The 22,717-nt window shown below is 52.6% G+C and overlaps 4 protein-coding genes across 8 annotated transcripts in view; 1 reads left to right on the top strand and 3 right to left on the bottom strand.

Annotated features, from left to right (window-relative positions):
• Nucleotides 1–2,096, top strand: part of RALGDS (ral guanine nucleotide dissociation stimulator) — a 63,865-nt gene extending 61,769 nt beyond the window's left edge. For all 5 annotated transcript variants that reach the window (XM_038156150.1, XM_038156147.1, XM_038156148.1 and 2 more), the window contains exon 18: nt 66–2,096. In XM_038156150.1, coding sequence (XP_038012078.1) covers nt 66–241 — 176 coding nt within the window. In that variant the 3' untranslated portion in view covers nt 242–2,096. The remainder of the gene's footprint in view (nt 1–65) is intronic.
• Nucleotides 1,274–9,829, bottom strand: GTF3C5 (general transcription factor IIIC subunit 5). The gene is made up of 11 exons (XM_038156152.1): nt 9,639–9,829; nt 8,815–9,037; nt 8,393–8,591; nt 7,440–7,635; nt 7,020–7,124; nt 6,401–6,515; nt 5,670–5,750; nt 5,067–5,164; nt 4,347–4,429; nt 3,911–4,053; nt 1,274–3,324 (listed from the first exon to the last, which is right to left on the bottom strand). Exons 1-11 carry the CDS (start codon nt 9,786–9,788, stop codon nt 3,167–3,169), a joined length of 1,551 nt encoding a protein of 516 aa, XP_038012080.1. The 5' UTR covers nt 9,789–9,829; the 3' UTR covers nt 1,274–3,166.
• Nucleotides 9,830–10,333: 504 nt separating this feature from the next.
• On the bottom strand, nt 10,334–15,575 carry LOC119708994 (bile salt-activated lipase-like). Its single transcript, XM_038156134.1, has 11 exons — nt 15,417–15,575; nt 14,990–15,140; nt 14,461–14,583; nt 13,924–14,121; nt 13,695–13,825; nt 13,179–13,286; nt 12,843–12,960; nt 11,812–11,998; nt 11,370–11,573; nt 10,935–11,132; nt 10,334–10,591 (listed from the first exon to the last, which is right to left on the bottom strand). The coding sequence occupies exons 1-11, from the start codon at nt 15,480–15,482 to the stop codon at nt 10,387–10,389; spliced, it is 1,689 nt and encodes a 562-aa protein (XP_038012062.1). The 5' UTR covers nt 15,483–15,575; the 3' UTR covers nt 10,334–10,386.
• A 2,008-nt stretch (nt 15,576–17,583) lies between these two features.
• On the bottom strand, nt 17,584–22,186 carry LOC119708993 (bile salt-activated lipase-like). The gene is made up of 11 exons (XM_038156133.1): nt 22,034–22,186; nt 21,607–21,757; nt 21,243–21,365; nt 20,706–20,903; nt 20,477–20,607; nt 19,949–20,056; nt 19,603–19,720; nt 19,145–19,331; nt 18,697–18,900; nt 18,262–18,459; nt 17,584–17,826 (listed from the first exon to the last, which is right to left on the bottom strand). The coding sequence occupies exons 1-11, from the start codon at nt 22,097–22,099 to the stop codon at nt 17,622–17,624; spliced, it is 1,689 nt and encodes a 562-aa protein (XP_038012061.1). The 5' UTR covers nt 22,100–22,186; the 3' UTR covers nt 17,584–17,621.
• Nucleotides 22,187–22,717: the final 531 nt, after the last annotated feature.

Raw genomic sequence — 22,717 nt, 5'->3', positions numbered from 1 at the left:
GCCCCACTCTGGTCCCTTTTCAAGGAAAGGGCACCTGACTGACCCTCGTCCTTGTTCGCTTCCAGAGCTGAAGATCCCCGACAACGCCAACGTCTTCTACGCCATGAACTCCGCTGCCAACTATGACTTTGTGCTCAAGAAGCGGGGCTTCTCCAAGGGGGTGAAGATCAAGCACGGCTCCAGCTCCACCCTGCCCAGGATGAAGCAGAAAGGCCTGAAGATCGCCAAGGGCATCTTCTAGCCTCAGCCCCACTGCCACCCATCACCGACGGGGCCTTGGGGGCAGCTGCTCCGGGCTTGGCTGTGGCCTCTCCTTGTGCCACCCTGCAGGGCAGAGGAGTGACCCTCACCCACGGGTGACGGCCGTGCACCTCCCTTCCGCACCCAGAGCCGAGAGTTGGGCACCTGGTGTCGGCCTCTGCCTCTCTCTGCACAAGCCCCCGTTCCAATCAGGTCTTTTTTTCTACACAAGAAGGCAGCAGTGGGGGGGGATTTGTCTATTTTTTGTTTTGTTTTGTTTTTTTTAACCTTCCACGGTGCGACACTCGGCCAGCCCGGCCAGCCCAGAGCTGGAGCCCGCCTCTGCCGTAGGTGCCTTGTGTCTGAGCGAGCCGAGGAGCAGCGACTTGCAGAGGGGCTGTGTGACAGAGCAGAGCAGGAGCCACCATCACCCTGGAAGGAGCTGCCAAGCCTCCTTCCCAGCTTTCCCAGCGTTACCTCCACGTCTGTCCTCCTTGGGATCACTGGCGTTGCCACCACCACGCTGCTCTGCCTGTCCATCCCTTGGGAGAAGCCACGGATGCCCTGGGCTGGGAGGTGAGCTGGAAGGATGCAGCCCTGCACCAGTGCTGAGCCCCGTGGAGGAGCCTGTGGCTGTGCCACGATGGAGTGGGTGCCTCGTGCTCTCCTCAGCTGGAAGCCTGCATGGTCTCGCTCGTCTCCCGATCCAGCCCATCCTCCAGCTGGACTGGGCCAGTTCAAACTTGCACCAAAGATCAAATGCCAGTGTCTCTTCTGCCGAGGGGGAGCTTCGGGCCGTGCCCCCAGCGCTGCCAGCCTGAGGAGGAGGAGAGCAAAGTTCTGTGTGAAACTGTGTAAATAGAGACTTTGGGTCTGTGTGGGCACGGGAGGGGCCAGAGAGCTCAGAGTGCTCCAGGTGCCCCAGCTGCCACTGCCTGACCCACAGAAAGTGCCACTCACCTTGGGCTTTAACCGGACTTTTTCAAACACTGACCACGGGAGAAGAAGCAATGAGACTTTTTTTTTTTTTTTTTTGTATAAAACAAAAAAGTTTACTGATTTTTTTTTCCAGTATTTATTGGTTGTAAATAGAAGAGGCAAACTTGTACATTTTACTAATCCAGCCTCCCCCTGCCCTGCAGCCCAGTCCCTGTCCTGTGCCCCCTCTGGTATTTAAGGCTGCTGGGAGGGATGCTGGCAGCAGCAGCAGCATTGCTGTGCTGTGCTCACGGGGTGCAGACCCTGCCAGCCTCCCCTCCCAAATTCTCTACCACTAATTGCTCAAGCAGGGGCAGAGATGCTTGTTTTAATCATTGTAGGAAACACTAACCAAAGGGGGACCTTCTGTTGCTCCTGGCTCCAGCTCTGTTTTTTAAGTGCGCCATTCCAGCAGATCTTTTCCGTTCCCAATCCGCCAGCGTTCCCAGGTGGTTGTGGTGCCTTCCCCTGCTCCGGGACAGGGACCACCCTCCAGGGGCTGGGGCTGGTGAGGAAGAGGCTGCTTGGGTGTGAGTGTGGCTGGCACAGAGCTCCTCCAGCCCCATGGCCCCTCGGGCAGTGCTGCCCATGATGCACATGATGGGAGCTGCTGGCTCCCTGACGCAGGGGCAGCCTCCTGCCTCCCCCCTGCCCAAAGCCCCTCTTCCCTGGGCACCAGCACCCCTGGGAAGGGTGTTCCCTCTGCTCCGTGCCTGCCCACCCTGGGACTGTCCCCTCCCCTCCCGCCGGTGCCACCGGGGGGACGGGCTGTACCGTATGTATTTTGTACCACTTCAATGAAGGAGCACACTGCCCGGTGTGACTTGTACACAGCAATGTAATTAGTCTTTGCAATAAAATACTGATGCTCAAACGTCTCTGCCCCAAGGCAGGGCTTGTCTTGTCCTCCTTCCCCAAAATGCCAGCACCTTCCTGGAGAACGAGGGATAGGCCTGACTGTGGGAGAGTTCTTACTTTGTGTTCACTCTGGTGGGTTGAACTTTGTTTTGAAAAACAGGAGTTTGGCTCAATTTTGAAATGAACCTCATTCCTTTGAACCCGTGAATTGAAACTGTTGCATTTCTGCTTATAATTTGTTGGGTTTACTACTTCTGTTACAAGTAACAGCTTTAAAAGCAACAGCCCCACCTGTAGGGGGTCCTGAAGAGAGACCTGAAGAGAAGGTCTTAAATCCTTTTAAAAAAGAAAGCTTGGCTTTCAGGTGTGCTGGGGAATGCCTAAGATCTAGAAAACGGCAGTAGCTCTTTAATTTTTGGGGCTTTCTTTTGGTGGGAGCAATGCAGCTGGCAGTGGCCAACTTCTGTGCACCTGAAGCTCTGCCAGCTGCCTTCAGTCCTTGGGACCTGCTAGCTGGGGAAGTCAAAACAGACCTGAGAAGTTCATCAGGTAATGAGGACAACAAACACTGCACCCCATGAAGGGAATTATTCACTGCCAGAAAGTGTATTTTCCTGCTGGCTTTATTTCCAAGATGACCAGCAAGGCTCAGTGCTGAAGGCATGGCTCAGTATTTTCATTCCCTCTGGACAAGAAGAAGGGCAGACCCTGCCTTGGGGACTCCAGCTTCTCCCAGCATCTCCTCAGGCACCATTTCTATTTTCCACATGGAGAGAGTGCACTCCCACACATGGAGAGATCTGGGAATGCAGCTTCTCCCATATTCTGGTGTGTTACCAGCTGGTTTGGATTCTGGGCTCACTCTTGGGAGTTTCTTGAGCTTGCTGGAGGGTTTCTCAGCCAGCAATTCTGAAAACGCAGGCAGTGGCTCCCAAACATCCAGAATGCTGCCCACCAGCAGTCAGTGCAGAGAGAACATCATCAGCTTAGTACAAGCTCTGCTTTCCCAGATCCTGATGCTGAACCCTTGGCTCTCAAGGAGCAAGAGCAGAGAGAGTTCTGTCCACAGAAGCCACACCGCTCACTGAGTTCACACGTAGTCCAGAATTTCTGTCTCCATTTCATTTTCACTCCCATCAGAAGGCTTGAAGTCCTCTTCCTCCTCCTCTTCATCATCCTCATCCTCTCCAGACTCGTATGCCAGCTGCTCTTTGCCATCTTCACTGCTTGTTGTATTTGAGAAAAGAGCTTAAATTGGGAAGAAAGAAAGACACTGTGATGCCTCTCTCAGTGCAACCTGGGAGCATTTGCAGTAGAGTTCACAGAACGTGTGAGAGGCAGGCAGCAGCCTCAGGGGCACAGCTAATATTGCACACCTTAACAGAATCTGATCAAGCCCAGAGCAATCCATCTCCACAGTCCAGGAAGGAGAGCAGAACAGCAGCAGAGCTGCAGTGCTGTGCCTCCTCTCCTGCCTCATTCTGGCCAAATTCACTGGGATATTATTGCTTTGGCCCAGCATCATGAAGAAATAATTTTCTCACTTCTTGGTCAATCAATAATATCAGTAAAAAGTAAAATGCCACCAACAGATATATCAGTCAGAATTAAGATCTTGATTATCACTGTGCAAAAGACATTTAAAAGCTGAAGGGCTTTTGATACTGGGAAGATGAAATAGAAAACCTTAACTCCCAGCCATCCCTAACACCACCCCACATTCCCACTGCAGGCCAGCAGCCTCAGCTCCCACACTGGAATGAGCTACAGAGGATGCAGGAACACTTCTGCCTCAGTGCCAAGTACAACATCCTCATGTTCAAAGCATCCTTACCAGGTCTGGTGGATCTGATGATCTGCTTTATCATCAGGGACATGCTGTCCCTGAGGTCATCACTTGTCTTGGCAAGGCACCACCCGTCCCGCTCCGTGCATTCCGACTCCGTGCCGTCATTCCGATGGATGATCTTCTGCAGGCTAAAGAGCAGCAAAAGGGAAGGAAACCTTAATCTTCTGCACTCAGGTGTGAGTTTCAAATGAGACACACTGCTGTACTTCCATTTCCCTTCACTGAGCTGGAAGAGCACAGTTGGTTATCCAGGTAATTGTCAGATGGGAAAGGAAGTTAATGTGTGAAAAAACTTTTCTGTTTTTATTGAGCAACTGAACACCTCGGATGTTCCTGCTCAGAGGGAGAGGGGTGAATGGACAGGGTATAAACAACAGGCTTTGAAATCTGTCTCTAAGACTCAGCTGTCAGAGAGCAGTACCTTTCCACATTTAAGTCACAGAGCTGGTAGAACATCTGGCGGTAAGGGGGCAAGGCTCCTTCTCGGAAAATGTAGACGGATTCCTAAGAGGAGGAAAGAAGGAAAGGATTCATGGGCATTTTATGGTGTAACATGGCAAAAGCACTGCCAATGGGCTGATTCAAGAACATGGTACTTCCAAGAGAAACATAGATCTGTATGTGGCAGAAGATAAAGCTGAATGAGGACTGCCCCAAAATGTCCCTGCAGCCACAGTGACACCAGCACTGCTGTGCAGAGAACACACTTCACCTCTCCAGCCTGCAGCTCTGTCTGCAGCCTGTCACTGCCTAGCAGTGCATCACGGGCTTCATTCTAGCAAAAAAGGAATAGTATGACTCATTTATTTATTTATTCCACCCTGCTGGATTTTGCAGCATGACCTCGTAAAGACATGGTGATTTTTTTGCACTTCACTGCCCATGAACTTCCAATTTTATCAATTGAAGCAAAATACTCCTTACATCTAAGATGAGGGTGGAAAGCACCAATCCCACTTTGCAGCATATAACAAAATACACTCAGGTGGTGTTCTACAGTGCCATATCCAACTGGGAGCTTCCTAGGCAAACCTGAGCACATCAGCTCACTCACAGCTGATCCCTTGATGACTGATAAGCCAGGGATCATCCCTATTTCACTGAGATGTTTCAAGATTTTGGTACAGAAAGTCATGCTTACCTTGAGCTTATACCTGCTGGAGGGGGGCTTTTTTGCCCCAGATGTACCAGCTGAACCCAGCCCCTGTTTCAGGTCATGGACACTGACTGTGTGACTTCCTGGAAGGAAAACAAAGAGTCCTGGTAAGGGACATCTTTCATATTGGACTGTCACTTCTCTCTGTTGATTCAACAAAACCAGACCAAGCAGCAACAGAGCATGTGCTTTGCTCGTTCTTCAGAGATGTTACTGGACAGTCCCAGGAAAAGTGCTGACTTGGGCAGCTTTTTCCAGAGCCCATTTGTTCATAATTTTAACCTTTTCTACTCTCCTTTGACACAGAAAAGGGAACTCCCCCATTCTCTGCACCTCAGTCAATTCTGAATTCCCAGTGTGGCTTGCACAACTCCCTCCTGCCTGCTAACAGATATTGTGGGCTCAGCCAAACTCCCACAACACTTCCCAGCAAATTTTTCTCTGGCTTAACAGCGGCAATATTATAACCAGAACACAGACTCCAGTTTTGGCTCAGCTAGAATACAGGAACTCAGCTTCACCACCTGTGACTAGGATGAGGCAAAAAGAGAAGCAGAAGAGCCTGGCAGCCCTCCTGGCCCAGCATACCTTGTTTCTTGACAGTGATGGGCAGGCTGTAGTTGTACGTGCTGCGTTTTGCTTTCACAGGCATGTCAGTAGCAGCATAACCTAGAGGTGAAAACCAAAATCCAGTCATGAACTGAGGGCAAGCCCTCTGCAGAACATCCCCAGCTCAGGAACACTGGTGTGGGAAGGGCAGGCTGGTCGTTGGGATAGGCTGGTTTTAGCAGGGTGGGGAGATCAACAAAACCCTTTAACTTGGAAACGTGATCTGATGTCAGTGAGTGGATGCCAGCTCTGTCATGAACTTATAAAATGGCATCAAAAACTCCTTTTCCTCAACTTGTCCTTTGCAAAATCAGTGCAGGGAACCTCACATCCAAGGTCTGAGACCAGCATCCTGCAGGAAATGCTGAGGTCCCTGAGGAAAAGCTGCTATGTGAGCACCAGAATTCCTGCTTGGTGCCTCCCCTGAGTGAGGAGGAGGATGCTCTGCTACACCCACTTGGGCTTGGAACACACGGAGGAGGAAAGGCAGAGCTCAGAATGTGCCAAATGAGGAAAGAGCTATTGCATACTATGAAAGACAGTATTACAGGAGTTTTAAAAAGAACTACAGTAAGCCAGGAGCTCCAAAGTTGACATGTTCATCAGAGCAGAAATATGGCAAAAGAGTTTGAAAAACACATAAAAAGAAAAATACTTCCAGGATTAACCAGAAAGCAGAGAGAGCAGCTCTGTGGGTTGGGCCCTTTTACCATATTTCATTCCACAGCGAATTCGGAAGTCCAGCACTTGATAAATCTTTGCTTCAGGGTGTTTCCTGGGGTCATAGCCAAACCTGACCCATAAGCTTCTCCAAGGACCTGTTAGCTGCACAAACACACGAGGGAAGATGGTTACAAGAAAGCACCACAGTGTTGCAACTTCCTTCAGTAGCAAGGTCCTTGGAAAGTTCTAATATTTTCCCTCATTGCCCAAAGATACTTGTTTTACCAGCTCTTTGCTCACTTGCCATGCTAATATTTATACACTGAAATATATTTAGACACTTGGCAATCAAAGCATCAAAGCACAAATATTTGTGGTGCTTTTACAAACCAACCTGCAAGGTCACAGCCAAGTTCACCACTGCCAGGTGAACAGTCTCTTGGAGTGCCTGCCTGGCCTGCAGAGGTGATTAGAACCTGCAGAGCAAACAGTCACTGAGTCCTCCTTGGCTTCAACTTTGGCTCTAAAGCATTTCCTTCCCCCTGTCTCTTCACATTAAATTAAGCTCAGGTACTTAGTGGCAGGACCCTGAAGTGGCAGAGGACCAGGAGAGAGGTGGTGATGAGAGCCAGGTGACGCTGCCTCGCTCACAGACGTAGCACTCACCATGTAATAGGCCAAATAAGGCAGCAGCACCTTCAGCTTGTCTGGGTGGACACTGATATTGGCTTTGACCGCGTTGCGAGACCACACGGGACGCACTTCAAAGAGCTGCAATGACACACAGACAAGCACACAACAGTGGCAAGGGGCTCCCAAAGGCAGAGCAGCTTTCCAAGCAGACTCGGGTCCATAGCAGGGCCTTTGGCCCTCAGCAGGAGCTATTGGTTGTGAGAACTCGTAGGGCTTGATGTGAGTTAAGCCAAAGTTTGACTTGCAGGACTGAAATGAACACAGCAGTGTCAGCAGCATCTACTCATACTTGTATCAGGCACTCACAATCACCAAGAATTTCTGGGGAAAAATGTAGTTTTTCCTCCCCAGCTTGCTGCAGGACAGTGCTCAGACCAGGAGTAAGGCACACACCTTTCTCAGCTCTTCCTCCACCTTTTTATCCACAGGATTTGTGCACACTTTCTTCCAGTTCTGTACAGCAGCATCCAGGGGCTTGGTTGGGATTTCTTCATCATCAAAGTTGACAAAGATGGCATTGTGTGGGCGCCGGGCCCGGCTGAGGCCAATCAGGTTCTCACCAGACACCTGGGGATTGTTGTATCCCTCCCTAAGGAACAGGGAAAAACAAAAGGGACTTGGCTGGGTTGGTTTAACTTTGGCTCAACCTCCCTTGATCACACACTGGTACCATAAAAGACTCTCGTGGCACCACTGAAGAAAGAAAATTTCAATTTCAATAAATCCCAAAACTTCTAAACTACATCAATTTGCACACTGACAGAGGAGCTCAGCCCTGGCTGGCAGAAAACCCTCCAGCACTCAGGCATGATCTGTATGAAATCTGTGCTGGAAAGGCTTCACCCTCTGCATTTGCTCTCCTGGAGCTACTGCAGCTACTCACTGGGACAGGGGCAAAGCAAGAGGGAACTGCAGGTACCCACTCAATCTGGAAATCTCTTTTCCTTTAAAAAGTGCCACTGAAGGCCAACAGTGAGAAAATGAAAGATGTTTCTTGTGGGAGATCTCCCAGATTGTTCTTGGAGCAAAGCCAGTTGAGGCCAGGAACACATGGCATCAACTCTTGGAAACCCTGCCCTTGACTCCAGCCTCAGGAGCAGGCAGGAGCTGGGTCCTGCATCCCATAATGTGTGAGGTGAGCTGGGAGAGGCATCATCTTCACCTCATGCCCAGCTCCCCTCACCTGGCAAATCCTCACGTGGAATTTTGCCGAGGTTGCCCCTGCCAGGCAGCTTCTGGTGGGTTTTTGTCTCTGTTGTGCCAAATCAAGAGGGATAAAACAGCACAAGGCAGCAAATGAAAAGGGTGAAACACATGAAAGATGAATGATGAGAAAAGGCACTGACCTGTGCTGTATATCTGGGCGATAAAAATAGTCCACAGGAGTGTCCAGACGTGAGAAAATGGGTGGTGGGATGTAAAGAGGTAAATCTCTGTTGAAAAATTCTTCCTTCTCTGGTTTGAGCATCAGGACTTTGTCGTACATGGAGGTTTGTTTGCCATCAGGGCCAGAGTGCATTGCCAGGTACTGGAAGTCAGACATTCCTGTAAGAAACAAAAGTTAAAACATTGTGAAGTTTGCTTTGTATCCAACAATATCTCTCACACTGAACTTCCAGGAGCAGGAGTCTGACAAGTTTATGCAAAGGTTTATCCAGCAAGCAGGCTGTAACTTGATTTTCCTTCCAGTCCTCAACTGCTTAGGGGGAAACACTTCCCCTTCCCATCAAACACACTCATCTCTAAACCACACAATCCCAAGGGTTACCTTGGAACTTGTAAACAGTGGTGACAATCCCAAGAATCTCCATCTCAAACCGCACTTCTGGCTGGATTTGTTGCTCGGGGTCCAGCTGCTGCTTCTTCTTGCTCCTCCTCGTGACCCTGAGCAGCATGGTGGAGGTGGGGAAGCGGTTGGCACACACGGGGTGGCAGTAGGGGTCCTTGGGGCGGAAATACAGCTCCAGCCTTTTGGCAGGGTCGGCGTAGATCTGTCAGCAAGGGGGGCACAGCTCCTGTCAGCGTGCCACCCGCACAGCCTGCGCTCCTGTGCCAGCCCCCAGCCCCACACGCTGCCCTGGGCACCTCACACAGCCCCAGGGGCATCACTGCTGCCCCGCATCACAGCGGTGTGCGGCCACTCACATCCTGGCTATCAGGAAAAATGAATCAAAAATATAATATCCTGGATATGAGGAAGGAATTCTTTCCTCTGAGGGTGGGGAGGTTCTGGCACAGGCTGCCCAGGGAAGCTGTGGCTGCTCCATCTCTGGAAGGACAGGTTGGAGCAAGCTGGTCTAGTGGAAGGTGCCCACAGCAAGAGGGTGGAATCGAATGAAATTCACGGTCCCTTTCAACCCAAACCATTCTAGGATTCCATGATTTTACTGCACACCGCCTGAATCCCTGCTCGGGGACAGCAGGGAAGCCGCATCACCCCCAAACCACCCACGGGCCCTGGTGGCGACATGCTGGGCTGGAACGACTCACACAGAGGGTCCCCGTGGAGGCTCTCCCTGGCCCGGCCTCCTCCTGCCCCATCCCCTTGAGATCTCGCCCCTCACCCTCCCCACACCCCCCGGCCCCTCTCACCCGCGACACCCCCTGCTCTCCTCCCAGCGTCCTCAGCATGGCCCCGACGTCCCGGACGAGCCCCGGGTACTCCACGCAGACCAAGCGCGGGGCGCGGGGCAGCTCCAGCACGGCCGAGCCCCGCGGGCCCCGCTGCCGCGCCGCCGCCATCGCTGCCGCGCCGCTCCCGCCCGGCGCCGCCCCGCGGGCCGCGGCACCAAGGTTCCGCCGCACGACGGTTCCGAGGGCGACAGGGCCTGTGGGGAGAGCTCGGCCTGTCCTGCTTGGGGCTCCTCAGCCCGGCTTGTCACCGTAAATAGAGGCAGAATCAGCTCCCCCGTGGGTTATTTTGTCCCTGTGCTGCCAGGGCAATGAAGGAAAACAATCCTGAGCTGAGCAGGCGCTCGCATGCTGCGCTACGTTTCTCTGATCACGCAAGGAATGTGGTGTTAGTTCTCATTGAAACAAGGTTTTGCGCCCTTAGAACTTCAGCTTTCATCTCAGCAATGTTTAAAGCCACAAAAGGTGGCAGATGAAGCCTATGAAGGTGAGGGTGAGAATATAATTTGCCTCAAGCACAGCTTGGCCAGGACTGACTGTCACAGCCAGGGGAACGCACGCTGCCCTCAGGATGTCCCATCCTGCCTGACCTTGACATCAGCAATAAAACTCTGTCACAGCCAACACAGAGAAACAGAAGACAGAAACAGAGCCACTCAGCTACAAGCAAGCCTTTAATGATCTCTAAAAGGTGTTTTTTTCCTTAGCTTCAGAACATTAACTCCGACTGGGAGATGTCGGCAACCTGCGGCAGCTTCAGATAGACCGAGTTCCAGAAGGTCACAAACCGGGACCTCAGGTCCTGCTTCACAGAGTTCTTGTTCATCTTGTGGTTGATATCCAGGTAGTACTTGCTCTTGCTGGTGTAGGCTGGCCAGGAAACAGGCACATCCGAATGCCCTTTGTTGGGATCACTGGGGAAAAAGGCGGCACAGAAGCTCAGTTTTGCAGATTTTGGTAGGAACCCTGTCTGCTCAAGTCAGGCTTTAAGTGAGAGGAAAAGAGAGAATCAGACAGGGGGAGAAGCAGTAGGAATTCTGCCTGCCAGGAAAGAGTGACCTGCAGTCTCCTCCCTCCATCCCCACTGGCATTATCCCAGCTTCACAAAGGGACTTCTGTATGTACATCAGGATTCAGGAATAAGAAATACAGACATGGAACACTCTGATCTTGGGAATGATCCTGAAAACTTCCTGGACAAAACCAGCAGCCTAAAGGGCTGCATCAAGCTTCAAGTGTGGAATGTGAATCACTCACCCAGTTCTAGCAAAATTGGTCCAGTAAGCAATCATGGTCTTTGAGACAGTCCTGTGCTTGGGCCGGTAGCCCAGGGGGGTGGCAAAGGGCTTCCCAAACACGTACTGCAGGTCGTCCATGTGGTCTGCCCCCATCCAGCTGGGGTAGATGGGCATGCGGGATGGCTCAGAGAACACGTAGCTGTAGGTCTTGCCACTCCTGGGAAATCAAAGAGACTGGCTGAGCCAGGAGAAAGCAGATAAAGGGCTGCAGATCCCCAACCAACACTCCAAATACCGTCAGGGCCACAGATTCAGAATTGGAAGATGCTTACATGCATCACCTCACATGGGGTGCTTTCAGGAGAAAACCTCCTGAGGCCATTTTTAACTTCCATTTCCAAGTCTCACCCTAACCCTCCTCCATCTGCAACATCCCCAGGGCTGAGCTGCTCACTTGGCATTCTGCAGGTGCAGGTCCAGGGCCACCTGTGTGGGAATCAGGAAGATGTAGTCAGTGGTCAGGTCCACCACCGTCTTCTTCACGACCTCCTGCTCGGGTTTGTCACCCCAGCTCTGTGTGTAGATGTTGTAGGTGGCGTTGGCTCCAGCCTCGCCCCTGTCCACGGTGAGGCCTTTGATTAAATCATAGACCTGGTCACTGAAAAGACAAATGATATTCATTAATTACTGACCAGCAGCTTCAGGTAGGGCAGGGCTCTTGCCTGGTCCTTTCTCTTGAAGGACTCGGCAACAAAAGGCCTGGGCACCCAGGCTTGGAGTGACATCCTGTTTGGAAGGTGTGCCCTGTCTGCTGAACTCTGACTCCTTGGGGTTTGGGAGCTACTCTGAAGAGCAGATGTGTCCTGCTGAGGGCTCTAAGGGCATGTGTCACTCACGCAGTGACCTTCACCAGCGGGCGGTTGATGGAGGGCAAGTCCAGGCCAGCAAAGATGTGCCCATCCATGTTATTGACCCCGGCCAGGTAGTCGATGTCAGCAGCGTTGGCAAAGAGCTTCTGTGGCGTGTCTGGGAGGAAATCCCCATCCACAACTGGAGAGAGGGCGATGGTGTGCACCAGGGGCACTGCAGGAGACAAGAGTGGGGTCTGTAAGGTGGTGAGGAAACACAGATGTGTGGCCTGGCATATCCCATGAGTCAAAGAGCTCAGGAAAGAACAGGCTCAGGTGAATGACAGCTTGAGCAGTGACTTCAGCATGGGTAGGAGGTCACCCACATGCAGGGTAAACCTCTTGACTATGGCTGAAGGAGAAGAGCAAGAGAAATACAAGCCAATACCACCTGGGAACACCCACAAATCCTCTCCTTCTTCAAATTCCTTCCCAAAAACCCAGCCAAAGACAGGAAAGAGCTGGACTTCTCATCCCACCTGGCCATGCTGTCTGTCAGGACAGCCAGCCTCAGAGTGAGCAGTTGCACGGCAGTGTTTTGGCCACTCTCTGTTCTGACCAAGGCTAAACGCTGAGGTCTGTGACCAGCAGCCCCAGGAGAATCTTCTTGGGAAAGGAATCCCCACAGGCACAAAAGCAGCAGCGTTCCTGCACTCCACCCAGCGACTCAAATAGAAATAGCAGGGGTATGATCTTCTTCGTTTGTTTGTTTACAAGCTGTTTTCTGGGATTGCTCTTGCTGCTTTCACAGAACAGGAAGCCCAAACAGCTTCTCTGAGACCAAGGCAGTGCCATTGGATAATCCCTCTGCCACTGCTGCCACTGCATGGTGGGCAGTGTTCACCTGGTGCAACATGCATCTGCCCACAGAAAGGTGACTGCAAGAGCTCTCATTGATGTCCCTTTTCTGAAGGGCACAAGCACCACCTCAACATTCCTGGCAGTTGACCCAGTGTTCTGCAGGAGGTTTGGAAAGCCCAGGGTGGCTGATGCACCACATCATGGGCTGGGGGACTTACTGGGCAGGTGGGTGAGCTGCAGGTGGTAGGCCAGGGTCAAGTCCTTGGGATCAGAGCGGCGCAGGCAGTTGGCCAAGATGGTGGTGTTGTCTGTGGAGCAGCCAACCTTTTCTCCAAGCTGTGGCAGAAGACAGAGAGAAGGATCCTGGCATTAGCTCCCAAAGGCAGGGATTATTGTTACAGAGGCAGAGCTGTGGGTTAGTTTTCATCTCAAAGCAGCAACTTTCCACAGTTCTGTTGGGCACAGCTCCTGCCCAATCCCTTCCTAGCCCTGCTCTGCTAAAGGGAAAAGCTTTTTTGGTTTCTATAGTCCTTCAGGCACAATTTGCACGTTACCTTTTTGGCCCAGACGAGCGGGTCCCTCTGGATGGCCCAGCTGCAGACCCCGACACCGCTCTGGCTGATGGCTCTCTTGAATAGGCCCTTGTTCTTTGGGGACAGCGTCTGGGGGGCAAAGCAGAAACAAGAGGGGTTTGGGTACAAACTCCTGAGGACACCATGGCCTGACAAAACAGGTGGATGGCCTTGTGGGTTTTGCACCAGTCCCGGGGAAGCTTCCAGGTCTTGTGGTGTTCAACAGTGTCACAAGTTAAAAAGTGAGATGTTGAGAAGAGGAGCAGAGGAGGGGGACATGGAAAGTAAAGGCTGTTTCTTCACAGGACACATGGGTGCACTGGTGGGATTGATGAAACTGAAGCAGCTACAAAGCACTGAGGCTGAGCATTGCTGTGCTGGCCAGGGCAGGAGGTTAATGAGGCAGCAGGTGGGGAGGAAGGCAGATGAGTGCCAAGGGGTCCCTCTCTCCCACTGGCAGAGCAGGGGCTCTGATCAGAACCAACAAGAATAATTCACCTGCAGGGAGACACTGGCAGCACCGGCCGATTCCCCAAAGATGGTGATGTTGTCTGGGTCACCCCCAAAGGCCCTGATGTTCCTCTTCACCCAGGCAATGGCCATGTGCTGGTCCTTGAGCCCGTAGTTCCCTGAGCGACAGAGATCAGCCGGCAGTGAGCAGGGGCACAGCCAAGCTGTCCAAGTGGGCAGCCGGGACAGGGTCCCGGCGAGGGATGGGCCGTGCTACCTGGCAGGTTTTCGTCCCCGGTGCTCAGGAAGCCCAGCGGCCCCACGCGGTAGTTGATGGTCACCACAATGACGTTGCCCCGCACGGCGATCTCCTCCCCATCGTACAGGTAGTTGTCCAGGAAATTGGCTCCCTGGCCGCCTCCGACCAGGAAGGCACCGCCGTAGATATAAACCATCACAGGCAGCTTGGTAGAGACTGCGAGGAGAGGAACAGGGCCAGAGTGAGCCCCCACTGAGCTGGGACGTGCTGTCCCTCCATCCCTCTGCCCCATCCCTGGGCATCGCTCCACCTGCCCTGGGCAGGAGCTGACTTAATGCTCTGCAAGAAAATCCTTGCTCTGCTCAAGAGGCTGACCCTCCCAACAGGGTGAAGGTGAGTTAGGACATTGTCGGAGACAGCTCCCACCTTTCCCCCTGAAAATCACTGCTCAGCACCTGCCCGCTACGGAACAGAACTGCTGAGAGAGGCTCCAGCACAAGCTGTGCACACAAGGCAGGTGGGAAAGTCCATCCCAGGTCCCTTCTAAGCTCGTACCCTGTCTTCTCCCTTGAGGGATCCAGATGTTCAGGTAGAGACAGTCCTCGCTCCCACGGACATCAGTCTGTGTCAGCTTCATCTGCATGCAACGTTTTTTGAACTCTTTTGCCTTCAGAGTTCCTGAAAGAAAAGAGGGAAGACCAATTAAGGACATCAGCTCCATTTTCTGATTGCAAGGTGTCTGCTCACTCATCCTTTCCTCTCTGAGTGCAATGCAGTGGCAGCAAAGCTTCTCCTGCCACTGTGCCTGGTATGAGGGAGTGACAAACTGAGAGATTTTCCCTTATGGGCCAGCTCTGGACAGCCAAGGCATGGGGCAGGCAGGTGCAGTTGCCATGCCTGACTTTTGTTACTTCCCAGGGTTACTTGAGTTTCTTGGGAACATTTAGACACAGACTCTCAGACCCTTCAGGAGATAAAGAGATTTTTCATGGCTGTGCCATATTTAGCTTGAGAAAAACTGACTAAAATAAAGAGAAGCAAGAATAAAGCCCCAAACCAAAGGCATTCAAAAGTTGGACCTTACCATCCCAGCCAGGATGAGGCTGGGGGTCTTCCAGTCTCTTTGGAGGGGCAGCAAAGGGGATCCCTCTGAAGATGTCAACGTAGCTCCCAAAGAGTCCCAGCTTCTTGCTCTCACCTTCCACAAATCCTCCCTCGGTGAGCACCACGCCCAGCTACAGGAGGTACCAAGGAGAAGAGAACATCCATTGCTCTGTCCCTCATAACCCTGGCTTCCCACACTGCCTCACATTGCCATCCCACCCTCCTCATCCGTGCCCTTGGTGCCTCGTGGAAAGCCCAGAGGTGCCACTGGAGCTGTGTCAGTGCAGGTGTCCTGCAGGTGCCCTTGGGAGCAGAGAGGCAGCAGCAATTCCCCTGCAGGCCCAAAGACAAATGGCAGAAGGAGAAAACCTTCAGCTTTCGGGTGCAAAGCCAGCCTTTGTACTTACGGTGGCAGCCCAGGCTACCCCGAGGTAGGAGCACAGGGCCAAGCCCAGGAGGTGCCAGCGAGCCATGGTGAGAGCAGCCCTGAGGGGAAAGCCCCAGCTGGAGGGCTGTGTTTATAAAGCCACCAGTGCAGGTGTGTGCCAATGCCATGGGCCAGGCTTGGCTCGGAGCTGAAGCAGGGCAGCCTCTACAGCCTTGTCCTTCAGTAGCCAGTCCATGGCTGATGGGCATGGCCCTGTGAGAGCCCTGCAGGTGCTGCTTGTTTGGGCTGGAGGCCAAACCAAAGGAAATTGCTCAGTCCAAGAAAATTCCAGAGAAATTAATCCCAATGGAGTCTTGAGAAGTGTCATCCAAGCACAGGGGACTGAAATCATATTAAGCTGTGCAGTAGAACATATTATCAGCTACCAGAAGCCTTGCATTCACAATACACTGGGCAATGTAAAAGATTCAAAATGAGAGCAAGTCTTAAAGCTGATTCCATCCAACAGCAGCCAGATTGCTCATCGAGTTCACATATAGTCCAGAATTTCTGTCTCCAATTCATCGCCACATATATCAGAAAACTTGAAGTTTCCTTCCTCCTCATATCTCTGCAGGCTCATGGCAGCAGCTCTTTGTCATCTTCACTCGTTGTGTTTGTCAGAGAGGGGAATGGATATAAACAATAGCTTTGAAATTTATCTCCAACAGAAAACTCATCTGTCATTGTGCAATACCTTTCCACATTTAATCCCAGCATTGGTAGAACATCTGTTGATAAGAGAAGCAAAGAAGTAAAGGACTCCTGTGCCTTTTATGGTGAAATGAGTCTTCATAGGAACCTGCAAAAATGGAATTTGTGTTCCAGATTTCTAAAATGGACTCAGCTGGGTGAGCAATGAGTTGGTTTAACTTAGGCCCAACCTCCCTTGATCACACACTGGTACCATAAAAGACTCTCGTGGCACCACTGAAGAAAGAAATTTTTAAAAAATCCATTCAAAGCTACATGCACTTGCACACTGACAGAGGAGCTCAGCCCTGGCTGGTAAAAAACCCTCCAGCACTCAGGCATGATCTGTATGAAATCTGTGCTGGAAAGGCTTCACCCTCTGCATTTGCTCTCCTGGAGCTACTGCAGCTACTCACTGGGACAGTGGCAAAGCAAGAGGGAACTGCAGGTACCCACTCAATCTGGAAATCTCTTTTCCTTTAAAAAGTGCCACTGAAGGCCAACAGTGAGAAAATGAAAGATGTTTCTTGTGGGAGATCTCCCAGATTGTTCTTGGGGCAAAGCCAGTTGAGGCCAGGAACACATGGCATCAGTTCTTGGAAACCCTGCCCTTAGCTCCAGCCTCTGGAAGCAGGCAGGAGGATGGCTCTACTGCAGGGGCTCCCCGACTGTGGGTCTCTCCAGGGATGGGCTCCCCCTTCTCTGGCCTCTCTGCATGGAGAACCTCAACACACACACCAGGGTCCCATCCTTGTGACATGCCGTGCTCTCCTCCCAGCATCCACAGCCCCGATGTCCCACAGCAGCCCGGGGTTCTCCACACCAGCCAGGCCTGTGGGGCAGCTCCAGCACGGCTGGGTCCCCCTCCTCTCCCTACAGGGTACCAGGGCTTGGACAGACCAGGTCCAGTGCATGGTGTGGGCATGGGGACATGTGGTGGACCAGGTTTGTGGAAAGTTGTGCTCCTTGTCCTGCCCTGCTCAGAGCTGCAGCCCCTCAGCCCAATCCAGTCCAACCTCTGCCCCAAAACCAGTGGGGAATCACCACCCCCATGGGTTTATTATGCCCCATCAGTTCCTGAGCAATGTCAGTGCATGATAAACAACGGGTCAGGACTGGTTTGCATTCTCCTGTTGCAGCTGTAGCTCTCTAGGATCTGGTTGGCAGTAGAGGAACCTTGATGGTAGCACTGGGAAATCCAGAGGACAGGTTGGAATTGGGGCTGTCCTGCCTGGGCTCACAGGGGCCATGAGGAAAACCATCCCCAGTGCCAATAGCTGGCTGAGCAGGGAGAGACTGGACCCCAGCTGCCAGCAGCTTCCTGGGACAGACATCAGGGTGTCACAGCCAGGGGAACACACACTGCCTACACACACAATGGATGTCCTTTCCTGCCTGACCTTAATGCTGGCAAGAAAATCCTGTCATGGCAAACAAAATGAGAACCAGAGTCACTCAGTTACAAGCCTTTAATGCACTCTCTTTAAAGGGTTCAGAACATTAACTCCGACTGGGAGATGTCGGCAACCTGCGGCAGCTTCAGATAGACCGAGTTCCAGAAGGTCACAAACCGGGACCTCAGGTCCTGCTTCACAGAGTTCTTGTTCATCTTGTGGTTGATATCCAGGTAGTACTTGCTCTTGCTGGTGTAGGCTGGCCAGGAAACAGGCACATCCGAATGCCCTTTGTTGGGATCACTGGGGGAAAAGGAGACACAGAAGCTCAGTTTTATCAGGGCAGCTTGGGGATGCAGTTTAATGCGTGACCATGCAGAGTGTTTGACACTGGGACATGACAGGAATTCCTCCTGCCAGGAATGAGTGGATGACCTGCAGCCTCCTCCCTCCATCACCTGGGATCATCCCAGCTTCACACAGGGACTTATATCCTGCCTGAACACAAGGATTCCAGAGTAAACCTCATCAAGTGGAAGCAGAGATCATAAGTCATGAAAATGCCTCTGCCTTCCCCAAGTGTGCTCTGGATGAGGAGAACCCAGAGCAAAGTCCAGCCCTGTGAGACACAGAGCCCTGCTCACAACACAAAGACAGAGAACTTCTGGGAATGATCCTGAAAAGTTCCTGGGCAAAGGCAACAGCCTGAAATGCTGCATCAAACCACAGATCACTCACCCAGTTCTAGCAAAATTGGTCCAGTAAGCAATCATGGCCTTTGAGACAGTCCTGTGCTTGGGCCGGTAGCCCAGGGGGGTGGCAAAGGGCTTCCCAAACACGTACTGGAGGTCATCAGCATGATCAGCCCCAACCCAGCTGGGGTAGATGGGCATGCGGGATGGCTCGGAGAACAGGTAGCTGTAGGTCTTGCCACTCCTGGGAAATCAAAGAGACTGGCTGAGCCAGGAGAAAGCAGATAAAGGGCTGCAGATCCCCAACCAACACTCCAAATACCGTCAGGGCCACAGATTCAGAATTGGAAGATGCTTACATGCATCACCTCACATGGGGTGCTTTCAGGAGAAAACCTCCTGAGGCCATTTTTAACTTCCATTTCCAAGTCTCACCCTAACCCTCCTCCATCTGCAACATCCCCAGGGCTGAGCTGCTCACTTGGCATTCTGCAGGTGCAGGTCCAGGGCCACCTGTGTGGGAATCAGGAAGATGTAGTCAGTGATCAGGTCCACCACTGTCTTCTTCACGACCTCCTGCTCGGGTTTGTTACCCCAGCTCTGTGTGTAGATGTTGTAGGTGGCGTTGGCTCCAGCCTCACCCCTGTCCACGGTGAGGCCTTTGATCAAATCATAGACCTGGTCACTGAAAAGACAAATGATATTCATTAATTACTGACCAGCAGCTTCAGGTAGGGCAGGGCTCTTGCCTGGTCCTTTCTCTTGAAGGCTCTGGACTCGGCAACAAAAGGCCTGGGCACCCAGGCTTGGAGTGACATCCTGTTTGGAAGGTGTGCCCTGTCTGCTGAACTCTGACTCCTTGGGGTTTGGGAGCTACTCTGAAGAGCAGATGTGTCCTGCTGAGGGCTCTAAGGGCATGTGTCACTCACGCAGTGACCTTCACCAGCGGGCGGTTGATGGCGGGTAAATCCACGCCGGCAAAGATGTGCCCATCCATGTCATTGACCCCAGCCAGGTAGTCGATGTCAGCAGCGTTGGCAAAGAGCTTCTGTGGCGTGTCTGGGAGGAAATCCCCATCCACAACTGGAGAGAGGGCGAGGGTGTGCACCAGGGGCACTGCAGGAGACAAAAGCAGAGTCTGTAAGAAGCTGAGGAGTCACAGATGTGTGGTCTGGCATATCCCAAGAACAGGCTGAGGTGGGCAGTGTTCACATGGTGCAACATGCATCTGCCCACAGAAAGGTGACTGCAAGAGCTCTCATTAATGTCCCTTTTCTGAAGGGCACAAGCACCACCTCAACACTCCTGGCAGTTGCTCCAGTGTTCTGCAGGAGGTTTGGAAAGCCCAGGGTGGCTGATGGACCAGAGCACAGGCTGAGGCACTTACTGGGCAGGTGGGTGAGCTGCAGGTGGTAGGCCAGGGTCAAGGCCTTGGGGTCAGAGATACGGAGGCAGTTGGCCAAGACAGTGGTGTTGTCTGTGGAGCAGCCCATCTTTTCTCCAAGCTGCAGGAGAAGAGAGAGAGAAACATCCTAACGTCCCTACCAAAGCTAGGAGTTGTTTTTATGCAGTCAGATATGTGGGTTAGTTTTAATCTTATTTTAATCTCAAAGCAGTGACTTTCCACAGCACTGTTGGGCACAGCTCCTGCCCAATCCCTTCCTGGCCAGGCCATCCTCTAGGGAATTGTTTTTTTTCTTTTTGTAGTTTTCCAGGCACGATGTTCACGTTACCTTTTTGGCCCAGATGAGCGGGTCCCTCTGGATGGCCCAGCTGCAGACCCCGACACCGCTCTGGCTGATGGCTCTCTTGAACAGGCCCTTGTTCTTTGGGGACAGCGTCTGGGGGGCAAAGCAGAAACAAGAGGGGTTTGGGTACAAACTCCTGAGGACACCATGGCCTACCAGACCCCACTGATCACCTCACAGCTTGTGCACTCAGCCTGGGGAAGCTTCTAGGTCTTGTGGTGTTCAACAGTGTCACGAGTTAAAGTTCGAAGGGGAGATGCTGAGAAGAGGAGGGGGACATAGAAAGTAGAGGCTGTTTCCCCACACATTCCAAAAGCAAGGACACATGGGTGCACTGGTGGGATTGATGAAACTGAAGCAGCTACAAAGCACTGAGGCTGAGCATTGCTGTGCTGGCCAGGGCAGGAGGTTAATGAGGCAGCAGGTGGGGAGGAAGGCAGATGAGTGCCAAGGGGTCCCTCTCTCCCACTGGCAGAGCAGGGGCTCTGATCAGAACCAACGAGAATAATTCACCTGCAGGGAGACACTGGCAGCACCGGCCGATTCCCCAAAGATGGTGATGTTGTCTGGGTCACCCCCAAAGGCCCTGATGTTCCTCTTCACCCAGGCAATGGCCATGTGCTGGTCCTTGAGCCCGTAGTTCCCTGAGCGACAGAGATCAGCCGGCAGTGAGCAGGGGCTCAGCCAAGCTGTCCAAGTGGGCAGCCGGGACAGGGTCCCGGCGAGGGATGGGCCGTGCTACCTGGCAGGTTTTCGTCCCCGGTGCTCAGGAAGCCCAGCGGCCCCACGCGGTAGTTGATGGTCACCACAATGACGTTGCCCCGCACGGCGATCTCCTCCCCATCGTACAGGTAGTTGTCCAGGAAATTGGCTCCCTGGCCGCCTCCGACCAGGAAGGCACCGCCGTAGATATAAACCATCACAGGCAGCTTGGTAGAGACTGCGAGGAGAGGAACAGGGCCAGAGTGAGCCCCCACTGAGCTGGGACGTGCTGTCCCTCCATCCCTCTGCCCCATCCCTGGGCATCGCTCCACCTGCCCTGGGCAGGAGCTGACTTAATGCTCTGCAAGAAAATCCTTGCTCTGCTCAAGAGGCTGACCCTCCCAACAGGGTGAAGGTGAGTTAGGACATTGTCGGAGACAGCTCCCACCTTTCCCCCTGAAAATCACTGCTCAGCACCTGCCCGCTACGGAACAGAACTGCTGAGAGAGGCTCCAGCACAAGCTGTGCACACAAGGCAGGTGGGAAAGTCCATCCCAGGTCCCTTCTAAGCTCGTACCCTGTCTTCTCCCTTGAGGGATCCAGATGTTCAGGTAGAGACAGTCCTCGCTCCCACGGACATCAGTCTGTGTCATCTTCACCTGCATGCAACGTTTTTTGAACTCTTTTGCTTCCAGTGTTCCTAAGAGGGGAAAGGGAAGACAGCATGTCCTAGTTAAGGGTTTCAGCTCCATTTTCTGATTGCAAGGTGTCTGCTCACTCATCCTTTCCTCTCTGAGTCCAGTGTAAGTGACAGCAAAGCCTCCCCAGCCATTGTGACCAGTCTGAGTAATGTGTTGTACCATTTCCCTTATGGGCCAGATTGAAGAGAGAGAAGTGAAAATAGAGCCCCAAACCAAAGGCATTCAAAAGTTGGACCTTACCATCCCAGCCAGGATGAGGCTGGGGGTCTTCCAGAGTCTTTGGAGGGGCAGCAAAGGGGATCCCTCTGAAGATGTCAACGTAGCTCCCAAAGAGTCCCAGCTTCTTGCTCTCACCTTCCACAAATCCTCCCTCGGTGAGTACCACGCCCAGCTACAGGAGGTACCAAGGAGAAGAGAACATCCATTGCTCTGTCCCTCATAACCCTGGCTTCCCACATTGTCACACATTGCCATCCCACCCTCCCCATCCGTGCCCTTGGTGCCTCGTGGAAAGCCCAGAGGTGCCACTGGAGCCGTGTCAGTGCAGGTGTCCTGCAGGTGCCCTTGGGAGCAGAGAGGCAGCAGCAATTCCCCCGCAGGCCCAAAGACAAATGGCAGAAGGAGAAAACCTTCAGCTTTCGGGTGCAAAGCCAGCCTTTGTACTTACGGTGGCAGCCCACGCTACCCCGAGGTAGGAGCACAGGGCCAAGCCCAGGAGGTGCCAGTGAGCCATGGTGAGAGCAGCCCTGAGGGGAAAGTCCCAGCTGGAGGGCTGTGTTTATAAAGCCACCAGTGCAGGTGTGTGCCAATGCCATGGGCCAGGCTTGGCTCGGAGCTGAAGCAGGGCAGCCTCCACAGCCTTGTCCTTCAGTAGCCAGTCCATGGCTGATGGGCATGGCCCTGTGAGAGCCCTGCAGGTGCTGCTTGTTTGGGCTGGAGCCCAATCTCCTCAGGTGTCTTTTCTATTTTTCACATGGCCACCATCCTGATCAGACCATACTTCCCACACTCAGACAGTTTTGGGAATGCAACTTCTCTGTTATTTCTCCTCTCTGGTGTATTGCCATCTCATTTGGATGCTTGCCTCTCTCTTGGGAGCTTTTTGAGCTTCCTAGAGGACTCATTAGCCAGTTATTATGAAAATGTAGACCCCCATTTATCCACAACATTGGTGAACACTTTCTTCCAGGTCTGGACAGCAGCATCCAGTGGTTTAGTTGAGATTTCTTCACCACAAGGATGGCATCGTGTACGTGACACATCCTGCTGAGGCCAATCAGGTTCTCACCCCGAAACAGGGAATTGTTGTACCCCTCTCTAAGAAATAGGGAAGGAACCAGGTTTGCACTTT

The sequence above is a fragment of the Motacilla alba genome, chromosome 17 (genome assembly GCF_015832195.1).
Source record: "Motacilla alba alba isolate MOTALB_02 chromosome 17, Motacilla_alba_V1.0_pri, whole genome shotgun sequence".
NCBI lineage: Eukaryota > Metazoa > Chordata > Aves > Passeriformes > Motacillidae > Motacilla > Motacilla alba.
This window is presented reverse-complemented; position numbering and strand designations above follow the sequence as displayed.

What these genes read in the sequence shown, in the direction of transcription:
- GTF3C5 (XM_038156152.1), bottom strand. Translation starts at nt 9,788, where the DNA reads ATGGCGGCGGCGCGGCAGCGGGGCCCGCGGGGCTCGGCCGTGCTGGAG. An exon ending in TGGAGGAAGAGCTGAGAAAG is followed by an intron (nt 7,125 to 7,439) that starts GTGTGTGCCTTA and finishes GTGTCATTGCAG; the next exon opens with CTCTTTGAAGTGCGTCCCGT. An exon ending in CTTATTTGGCCTATTACATG is followed by an intron (nt 6,516 to 7,019) that starts GTGAGTGCTACG and finishes GTGTTTGTGCAG; the next exon opens with CTAACAGGTCCTTGGAGAAG.
- LOC119708993 (XM_038156133.1), bottom strand. Translation starts at nt 22,099, where the DNA reads ATGGCTCACTGGCACCTCCTGGGCTTGGCCCTGTGCTCCTACCTCGGG. An exon ending in GCCTCATCCTGGCTGGGATG is followed by an intron (nt 21,366 to 21,606) that starts GTAAGGTCCAAC and finishes TTCCCCTCTTAG; the next exon opens with GAACACTGGAAGCAAAAGAG. An exon ending in CTGCACCTGCAGAATGCCAA is followed by an intron (nt 18,460 to 18,696) that starts GTGAGCAGCTCA and finishes TTGATTTCCCAG; the next exon opens with GAGTGGCAAGACCTACAGCT.
- LOC119708994 (XM_038156134.1), bottom strand. Translation starts at nt 15,482, where the DNA reads ATGGCTCGCTGGCACCTCCTGGGCTTGGCCCTGTGCTCCTACCTCGGG. An exon ending in GGGTAGCCTGGGCTGCCACC is followed by an intron (nt 15,141 to 15,416) that starts GTAAGTACAAAG and finishes TACCTCCTGTAG; the next exon opens with CTGGGCGTGGTGCTCACCGA. An exon ending in CGGGGACGAAAACCTGCCAG is followed by an intron (nt 13,826 to 13,923) that starts GTAGCACGGCCC and finishes TCTGTCGCTCAG; the next exon opens with GGAACTACGGGCTCAAGGAC.